Here is a 10,497-nt window from a genome sequence, read left to right as displayed (position 1 = left end):
ATGCCTAATGTAAATACATAAAAGCCTGGAAAGGCCTAGTAGGTTAATGATGCCTGCCCTAATTCCAATATTTAAACCTACAACTATCACTGATGGTATGCCATTTGTGGAGTAAATACTGTCATCAGATTAACAACTACTTTTCCATAAAATTCCAAAACATTTCAGGTCAGAGTAGTAGGACTTTCCAAGGCTAACTCCAGAAGAGGTTTCATGGTTATATAAGTCCTTGGTTATAATGAAATCATACATCATACAGAATTGGACAACTGGGCAGATTTTTGACACCTGATCCCAAGTGAAGTACAACCTCTTGCCAGCCAATGACCCGACCTCTTTAAGGTTCAAAGGTCAACCATCCATCAAGTACACACTGTAAAATCTTCAAATATTTGAGGCGGTTTTACTTTCGCATTTATGTGTTGACCTCTCTCAGAATCACCACACCATGAACAAATTTTCTGTTAGCAATGCACTTAGCTATCTTAAAATGCAGTAACTGCCTCCTTTTCCCCTTACGGTGATTTTAAGTCCCCTCGATTCGCTAGGGGGCCCAAACTCACAGCACTTACTCTCTGCCCCGAGGGCTATCTACCACTCAAAAATCATGACCACAGCATGTCCAGAACACGAGATATAAAAAATTGAGCTTCCGCTGCAGTACCTTAGCAAGCCGCTAGGGGCCCATTATCGAACTTGACCTTCGTTTTTCCGACCCCTACTCACCTACCAAATATCATCAGGATCCATCCAAAGCTTCTTGAGTTATGCTGTTCACACACACACACACACAGACACACAAACACGCCCAAAACATAACATTCATTCATTCTGGCAAGGTAAAAATCCGTTGTTCCCTTCTGGAGTTATGGAAAAGTCTTTTTATCAACAAATCCTACCTATTTTGCTAACTGGTTGGTATGGTCCGCCAGTACTGCAGTCTGGAAACTGACATGTGGGGTCAGGGAGTCTGACCCGTGGGCCTCGGGAACCCGTTAACTGTCAGGTACAGCTGCGAGGGGTGCCACTGGTGGAATCAACCAAACCAGGCTGGGGGGTTGTAATGCTTCAGAAGTTTTTGATACGAATGCCCCGGCTATCCCTAAACTAGCTGCTAGGGGGCCCAAACTTATGTCACTAACTCCTGAGCACAAGAGCTATCTAACACCCAAAATTCGTGACCATACCATGTTTAGAAGATGAGAAAACACAGTGCACCCGGAAGTTGCGCTGCAGTACCAAGGGAAGCCGCTAGAGGGCCCATCATCTAACTCCCCCTCCGTTTTCCAGACCCCTACCCACCCACCAAATATCATCAGCGTCCGTCGAAGTCTTCTCGAGTTACGCTGTCCACGGACAAAAGTTTGCAAGTAAACCGGCGTCTGCACTTCCAAGAAAGCCGCTAGGGGGCCCAAACTCGCAGCAATCACTCTCTGCTTTAAGGGGTCCCTACCGCTCAAAAATCACGACCGCAGCATGTCCAGAACGCGAGATATCAAGCATGGAGGTTCCGCTGCAGTACTTAGCAGCCGCTAGGGGGGCCATTATCGAACTCCCCCTTCGTTCTCCAGACCCCTACCCACCCACCAAATGTCAGCTGCATCCGTCGCAGTCTTCTCGAGTTATGCTGTTCACAAACAGGGGGAAACACACAACCGGACCGAAAGTATAACCATATGCCATTCTGGCAAAGGTAAAAATCCCTGAAGAAGATGAACATTTTTTTAAATCAGGCGAAAATTAATGATCACGCTGATCTCATCCATAACATTTACTGGCTGTGGCATTACAGTACGTCCTTTTATTGTTTATTGTTTTGACGACTACATTGTAGCGAATGCCGTTTCTAATCTACCTATGGATAAATGATAATGGATGTACGCGATCACTCTATCTATATTTTCCGTTTTTTCCCTCCATAACATTTTATGAATTTCACCCCCAAAAAAATCCCTTCGTCCGCGGGCAAACCACGACCGGTGACGGTTGACGTGATGGAACCGACATTTTTGCTTTCCCGCGTCTCTTTGCACATGTTGCAGATGATGAACTGATCTAGGCAGTCAGCAAAGATGGCCTGTTTACAAAGAACCCTAATGGAATCGTCCGTCAACTGACGACCGAAGGTGGCCTTTTGTGTTCAAGGTTATCCACTCTGCGCCGCCATGCTATTTCCTTCCACCGCCTTTGGTCTGTGACGTCTGTGGCGATGAAGTAAAGTTTGTAAACTGGCAGGTCTGATAGACAGGAGATGATTTATACTCCCATAAAAATCACAGCAATTTCAAGTCCTATATGTATCATTCAGCTCGTCTAAAGTAGGCCTGGAATCTAAAGCTAGCGGCTTCAGAATGAGGTATGGCTCTATTCTTTTCAGATGTGAGATACTGTCAATGCAATATTTCAACGTTTCGTAGCTTGTCAAACTGTTGATAAAATACAGAAGAAGGAAAAAGGCACTCACGGAGACAACGGAATATGGACTCGCGTCCGACACTGCATGTTTTCAACTAAACCTGTCTACATCTGTTTAGACGAACATAGAAATCCCATGGCCATACTCTGTCGCCTTGGCGTCTTTTTGTAGACACATTGTGTGCTATTTTCTGTGTCGATAAGAGTTGGATAAATATACATGTAAAATTTTAGAGTGATCCTATGTAATGTTGTGCCTTAGAGACGGTGCAAAGTAGATCGATGGGATGTGCAAGATAGGGAACAGTGTACTAAAAACTCTCACTCAAGAAAATACAGTATGCAAAAGAAGTGAGGTACCGAATTAGATAGGACAGAAAGGAAAATTATCAGCTAAGTATTGCAAATGAAATCCTGAAACACAGCAAACAACTGGAACAAAAAGAGTGCTATGAGTAGAGAAAACTTGCCGCCCGATGTGAAACTACACACCAGAGGATACAAGTGTCAAAGTATAAGCGTCAAGAAGGTCGTGGTGGAAACACATCTGCAGGGCATTCATGCATATGGGGGACAAAATACCAGAAAATTCCTAGGTCATTTCGGGCAATCCTAACTTGACATCATCATGATCTCAAGGGTGTAAGTTCATCTCTGAAGGAGAATGCTCCCCATTAACTCGCACTAGCTCGCCATATAACGAGCTCGAGCCATATGGCATGTAATGCGGAGCGGACAGCCGATTCGGTCGGACACACAATTACAAGTAGTCCCGTGCCTTCGGAGCTTTTTCACTTCATTATGTCAAAACTACGCATGTAGACGGGTATTGACAGTTAAAGTGAGCTAGGGTGCAACTCTTGGCAAACCAGGAATCCTTGTGCAAAACATGTCCAGAGTCGTCATGTTCCTGCCTTTGGTGTCGTGACCTTTGTAGGTGCGTGTGAGTATCAGGTGATTCATCCGCAATATACAGGTGTCGCTCTGCATTACACCTTGTTATCACTAGGTATCAAATGACTCACCATTGACTACGTCATGATCACCTTGCTCTTTTCAGCGTGATGTGTGCAAAAGACACAACTCATCAATTCACTAGTAAGATTCAACAAGTGGTATAATCTGGTGAAATAATGTGATAATCATTGTAATAACTATCAACACGAGAAAAATGATTTATCACGGATTTCGGCTGAAAAACATAATTGAGCTGAATGAATATGATAGATAGGCTGAGCTAGCAAATTTAGATCGTATATCTAGTACTACTAGTGTTACTATTCCCGAATACCTTACCCTGTGACTAAAAAGATACAGTGAAAGCAGGAGGAGGACTATTCAGTTCCTTCTGACGGCCGTATTTTTTTCATTTAAGGATTACTATTTGTAATTTCCATACACTGTTAAAAAAAGGACACCCGATGCAGTTCACTACAACAGGAAAATATATTTCATGCGTATGGAATGTTGCTTCTCATCGTCACATCCTTCTCGCCACAATGAATCTCTCCCTTGACGAGACATACGTGTAAGTCGTCACGGCTTCTTCCTTAAACAAAATAATTGTCTTTCCCTACATGTTTAAAAGAAAGATGTTCAATTTGTAGTACATCCTTGATTGTAAACATCTGCCAATATACATATAATTATATGCAATCATTAACAACTTCAGGTAAGACAGATACAACATCTGAATCGTAAACAAACAAACGTAGGCAATCTACTAAAATGATAAAACCGAATTTGAACCTGATAAAATATGAATGTTGTAACGGAATACAGATATACCTGCGAATCAAGGAGTTGTTCACAAAAGACCTTGATTTTAAAATAGCCGTCGGGACAGTAATACATGTAGGGGTCTTTCTGAACATGCATTACGCACTGCTAGTTACAAACTAGAGAGTAGAAATGCAGAAACAATGCTTAATCTAAAGCAACAGCTTTGTGTTAGCGTGTAAAGAGAACTAGCCTGAATAGATCATCGTGTTATAATTGCATCTAACGAAGTGATGAAAGAATATATATTCCAGTGTTGACTGTAGCGCATCATACGAGATAGAAGTTGAAATCTAAAGGTAGGCAAATGTTGTTGACGGTACGTCGCCCCCGTCGGACACTGGACAGGAGCACGCTAGTCGCACTCGGGGTCCAGGAAGCAAGAGTGGTCAGCGGCACGGCAACAGACTCCCGGCGCGACGCACTTCCCGTCCGTCCGACAGGTGGCGCTGTACTGAAGGCTGGCGCAGAGGGCGCGGTCGGGAAGACTGGAGCAGACGTCCTTCCGTAGCACACAGCCGGAGTCATGGCGGCAGCACACTCCTTTCAGCACGCACACACCGCTGCCGTCTAATCCACAGGCGGGACACTAAACAAACCAACAATCTGATTTTAACGCACAGAAACCATCAGTTTCTACATATTACACGACTCGTAGACAATAGTAAATTAACAATGCACCCTGATGCATTTTTAAATGCATTAAAATGATGGAGTTGATAGTGATACTTCAGCACAAGCGCTCCGTTTTGGTAGGTTGTAGTTCCAGCGAGATATGCCAGGAGGAACAGATAGTCAGTCGCCTGTAATATGTTCTTACATGTTGTTATTGGCAGCCACAAACTGTCCTTTGAAATTATCTCGCTAGATGTCATCGCGGGAAAGCCGTCCTATGTCAGAAACATGTAGCCAGTTTTGGAAAACTCTATGTCTAGTTGGTTGCCAACACTACAATTTTTTTAATGGAACGGAACACCTGTTTCTGGATTTCAGTTCCCCTTTAATCTCCCTGAATAATCCCAAAATGCACGTGGTGTGGCATCAGTTGTTATTCATCATTTTGTCAACAAGATATGATATGATTTATTGCCTATAAAATCATGCAGGTCGCTGAAATCCTCGGATTGGCTATTAGTATTTATTTTCCATCGGATTTACTTTTACCTCATCGATCATACACTTGTCAATGACTTGTCATAAAAGTCGTCACGGCAACCGACAGTCAGGCACTTCTGTGCGTGACCGCCCGGCCTGACATGGTGCGATATTATTGATTAACCTGATGCTGATAGGGGATTGTTCAAAGTCGTAACTCAAGCCAACGCGTGATGACAACAGCGACCTACGGACATGTCTTTATGTCACGACCCACGAGTATATACATGGTCAATTTTCTTCGCTTCAAGCAACGGTTGAATGGAGGGATCGCTACGTTTTTCTGGTTGGTACCTGTGTTCTGACAGGGAGGTCTCGGCTGCCGTTAGAAAACGTTTGCAACGTAGACATTGCGTTTGGCTTAACGTTCATATGTTTTGGGAAATTTATTTGATTCTCTTCTTTTTTTTCGTTTTTCATGATATGTGATTTACAACATATCCTCCTCTGGATGGATATCTTGAGCAGTACCAAACCATGGACAAGTTTACGATGATAATAGAACGCGTAAGATGGTAATAGAACGATCCTGAACGAATATGTGACCATACACGTCATGTATGTTACAAAAATGACTACGAACTGCCACAAACCTGTTCATCGTCTTTTCCCTGAACTTCCGCCCATAGATCACGTGACAGTGACGGACTGTTTGCGTCGCCTCCCGTTTGACGAAGTGCTTCCGGTTCATCCAGTCCACCCAGTGACGCGTCTGCGACAATGCGAAAGTGGGTTCGTTTTCCAACTCCGTTGCGGAACGACCGCTTCTCTGAGGCTGCCTTTGCACCCTCGTCGTGAGGGTCTCCGTTTTGCGAGAAAATGGTGGCCTCAGCCTTCAACTCGGTTGCTCCGCGGTTCTGTGGAAGTCGTTCCTCCTCGCTGTCCCTTCTTTTCCCCACACCGTTCCGGAAGCTTCTCTTGTCTCCGGTTTCCAGGGCCCGCCCATCGGACGGAGAAACTGGCGAGCCGACCGCCCCTTCCAGGTGGAGAAACTGTCGTAGCACGGTCGCCGAGCGCTCAGGGGACAGCCGCCTCTGTTGAAATGAAGCGCCGAACAGTTACGTCAACACATGCAGAACAACACACTAAGGACATGTCTACAAACGGAATAGTAGTGAGTGGTACCTAACGCCTAACCAACACACATGGTATCACCAGCCATAAGATGGACATTGACATTTAATCATTCAACTTTCAACAAAAGTTCAAATATGTATCTTCTATGGATCACTAGGTCCCACGACATGTTCACTTATAGTTTTAGTTCCACAGTGATTACGTCTTCTGTACTCCTGACCGATTGAACCATGACGCTTATCAATTATCCGGAAGGTCAGTTTCCTGTGCTCAGTACTAGAGTTCCTAAGTACAACTATGCCCGTAAGGCATCTGCAACTAGGACCCATTGGATACTGAAAGCCGAACAAAATGCATCGCATGCGGTCTTTATATAGATTATCGTTGGAGGAAAGATAGATATATCGATTGTATTTGTTCAGTCATAAAAAGGCTTTTGCCTCCATTCCTTTCAAGCCATATAAACTGGATATCGTGATTGACATCTGCACGTTCGTACGTTGACCCATATGTATTACCCAACAAATTACGCTTATTCTCAACAACGGTCATGTAGATAGATGAGCAATATTTAAGAGCAAGTCACTTTGCTTTGAGAATCGCTAATAGGAAGGCAACGACTTGCCAATGACACACCATTTGCTTATGTTTATAAAGGTTACTCATTAAGCCATTCATACTTATCGATTAAAACGTTATTTTCTTCTGTTCAATCACCATTGCACTATATCTGATACTTAAGGCATCTTTCCTGAAAAAAACAGCGGCCACAGTGGCTGGCATGGGTCTATTTTGGGGAGTACATATTCCCCAGTCCTTATCAAGGAAAATACTTCTCTTGTACTAAAGAAGAATGCAGTAGTTTTATATCTCAATGGAATGTCTCTTATTGAGCTTGGGATCTTTTTACGTCAATACTGCTGCCCTGAAAGCCCACTTATCTCCCAATAACGGATGTAAATCAAAGTCAGGCCTTTTAAAAAGCAGTTACAGCGAAGACTTTGAGTTCGGACGTGGGCTAGTCTGATGCTTTCAGCATCTGCCTCTAGCGCTTGTCAACTCGCTCTGTTATCTTAAGACTTTCTTCCGACTTTGAGGAGGCAAAGGAAATAGGTAAAGCCAAAAGCCACATGTTAAACTGCTCGCAAAGCTGACATATTCCTTTAAAGTAGAGCCGAAAAGGAATCTGTGCACTTTTTTTCTTATAAGACAGATACATAAGAGTAGGTTGAAAAGATTCCAGTTTATCAGATTTGGATGTAGAGAAATGATACCATCCACCGTTTGGTGAAAGAAACATTCCCTTGGATATGGGCATTTACTAATTCTACCATAAGAGGTAACAGCTCATGCGATGAATCTTAAAGAAGATATATGGATGGAGAAACCTAGTAAAGAGAGTAGTATTACATTAAAAGCTGCATTTGCTGACAAGCTACCGGGCACCGTTTATCAACCTTTAGTCAAGCATTGGTCGGATAAGTCGCTGAGACGATGGGCTTTAAGAATGATACAATTTTGTGATAACGTTATGAATGCAATGGAAACCTATTCATGTACCTCGGACATTGTAATATACAAATATGGAAAACAGTGATTTAGCCCTACGTTTGGGGATATCGTGTGCTTTCAGTGATAGCCATCTGTGGTCTATCTACATCTGTCACTATACGCCTCCCTGAACGTTGTAGGCACCAGTCAGTGTGATCAGTATTGTAGGAAATCAGGGTCGCTCCCATCCAAACCCACACAAGAGATGGGAAAACATTTACCATCGAATTATGAACCAACAGGTCAACCGAGACTACACGTATACACAACCACTTACATTGCCGTTTTGTGGAAAGTTGTTCGTCTCCGACAGTTGCCCGCAAACAGCTCCGACGAGGACAACAGAACACAGGAAGATTGGTGTCTGCATCATGTAGCCTTCAGGACTCACTCAGCGAGATCACCCGTTTCTGAGAACAGAAATTTACTGCCGTTAGTTTGTTGTCATCTTTTGTTTATGACTTTATCTTCATCCAAGCTTCTGAGTTGAAGACATTTAGTATTTACCTGCATCGTTATGCATGCTGCCGTACACGCTGTAGGATAGGAAGATGTTATGTGTTTGTCTTATCGTCTTATCATAGATTGCTTCAAGGTGGAATCGTCACAAATTGTTCTCCTCTAAGCAACATGAGGCGTGATCCTTCATGGAGAAAGAGGATGTTTAGAGACGCCGCCAGGTACACAATATGCGCATATTAATGACACCAATTCCCCCTCCTTTAGGTGATATCGACAGATTTAGATATTATCACCTGAGGAATCTACACCGCGGCACGGAAGGATGCAAACTTTCATGCAACATCCCTCCTTTTTCCGCCGGGCGGTTCATACGTTGGGGTGATGACTTGGGGACATTTGTATGATGTATGCTACTTTTCTCCTGGCCGGGCAGGCCAGAACCCAGACCGGCCGTTATCGCCAACAACCGCGTTGCTCCTAGCAACATGACGATGGTTATCAAGGCGCTAAGGGGCAGCTTCCATGGTGCATCACAGACCATATCATATGCTCTATTAGATCAATATAAGCAGCTTTATGTATCCTAACGACAGGGCCAAATATTTGACATCATCCTTCCGTTTGAACCATGAATTGTAGAGCAGGTTCTGTAGAATATAATTCTGCTATTGCAATAGTTTTATACTGTTGACAGGGATATAAAAAAATGAGTTTTTTGACGAGTATTGTGAGTGGGAATCCGGTTTGGTCTGTTATTTCCCCTGCTCCTTCCATGGCAAGCTAGTCATTAGGTCGTTTGCGTCAGTCGATAAACAAAAACCCTCACAGTGGAAAACGCTGACATGACAGATAACCCACCGACCAAAACGTCTCAGATAAGCAACTATTCCTATTTTCGTTCCAAATGTTTTTGAGTGTTAGCTTGAGTCTAGCTTACAAGGACACGTCTTTGGACATTTTGCTCTTCCAGTTTAACATTTTGTACAGCCGACAATGTCACCAATTCAATGGTGTCAGTCTCACCGACCATGGGATAAGGTCACTAGACAAATCACAAATATCAAAGCTGATATGAATGTGGCCACTACATCTAACCATACACCGAATATATCTAGGGAAATTCTGATAGGAAATGCTGTTACATATGTTTCACATTGGCCGAGCATCCTGAATCTACATTGGTTGCGACACTTGACAAGTGATAAAACCAACAGATACACGTCTCAGATAGCCACAGAAACCAAGTGCTACTCACGTTTTCGATAGAGAAGATGATTTTCACCTCGAAGTGTCAAGATCCAGCTCTCCGGGTTCTACTACCAACAGGCAGGCGAGACGGGTCGTTTTATACCTGACTTTCTTCGCCTGTATGGCTCGTGACGTCACCAGAGAGGCCGCCCCTAAGAATTCATAATACATTAGACACGAAGATCTTAATCCTTCTTGATACACACAAGAAGGCCTACGGTGGTCGTGAGGCTCTGGTGGATATGGTTAACCTTTGCAATGAAATCGTCGCTTAAGAGATCGACTTTGCTCTTTGAAGAGTTGTGACAAACGCGTTGGTGCGATTGGAGGATGTCGTCGAGGGGAATATATACAAATGTTATGTGGTGTTTCAGGGAAGCCAAACATGGACACGTGCATGGGAGGACGTCCTCCGTTACGAAAGATGCACGTATCAAGTACCAGGAAGAGGAAATCGCCTAAGAGTTGGAAGGTGGCGATGAGGCTCACTTGCACCTAGCGATGACCAAATGTTTGATGCTGCAGTGACACCGTTGGCGTCGAAACCTGCGCCAGCTTTGAACTTTCCAAATATCCGAACGCGCCAAATATCCGATGAAGTTTAAAGATTTCCAAAGGGACTATCGCCAGAGAGATCAACTACAAAACACTACCAAATAAAACACAACAAATACGAAATGAATAAGTCCTATAGGTTGTTCACTGAGATAGGTATGTACCACCCAAATATGTATGCTAGATAAAGTGAACCCTGATCGGCCACCGAACCACCCTCCACCGCACGCGCAGTCAACCACCTCCAGTCACAAG

At 43.7% G+C, this 10,497-nt stretch overlaps 1 protein-coding gene across 1 annotated transcript; it reads right to left on the bottom strand.

The window, feature by feature from the left end:
* Positions 1-3,588: 3,588 nt before the first annotated feature.
* LOC118412875 lies at positions 3,589-9,834 on the bottom strand. The gene is made up of 4 exons (XM_035815930.1): positions 9,695-9,834; positions 8,255-8,387; positions 5,943-6,383; positions 3,589-4,783 (listed from the first exon to the last, which is right to left on the bottom strand). Exons 2-4 carry the CDS (start codon positions 8,348-8,350, stop codon positions 4,550-4,552), a joined length of 771 nt encoding a protein of 256 aa, XP_035671823.1. The 5' UTR covers positions 8,351-8,387; positions 9,695-9,834; the 3' UTR covers positions 3,589-4,549.
* Between the last annotated feature and the right edge of the window lie 663 nt (positions 9,835-10,497).

Source organism: Branchiostoma floridae, chromosome 4 (assembly GCF_000003815.2).
Source record: "Branchiostoma floridae strain S238N-H82 chromosome 4, Bfl_VNyyK, whole genome shotgun sequence".
Classification (NCBI taxonomy): domain Eukaryota; kingdom Metazoa; phylum Chordata; class Leptocardii; order Amphioxiformes; family Branchiostomatidae; genus Branchiostoma; species Branchiostoma floridae.
This window is presented reverse-complemented; position numbering and strand designations above follow the sequence as displayed.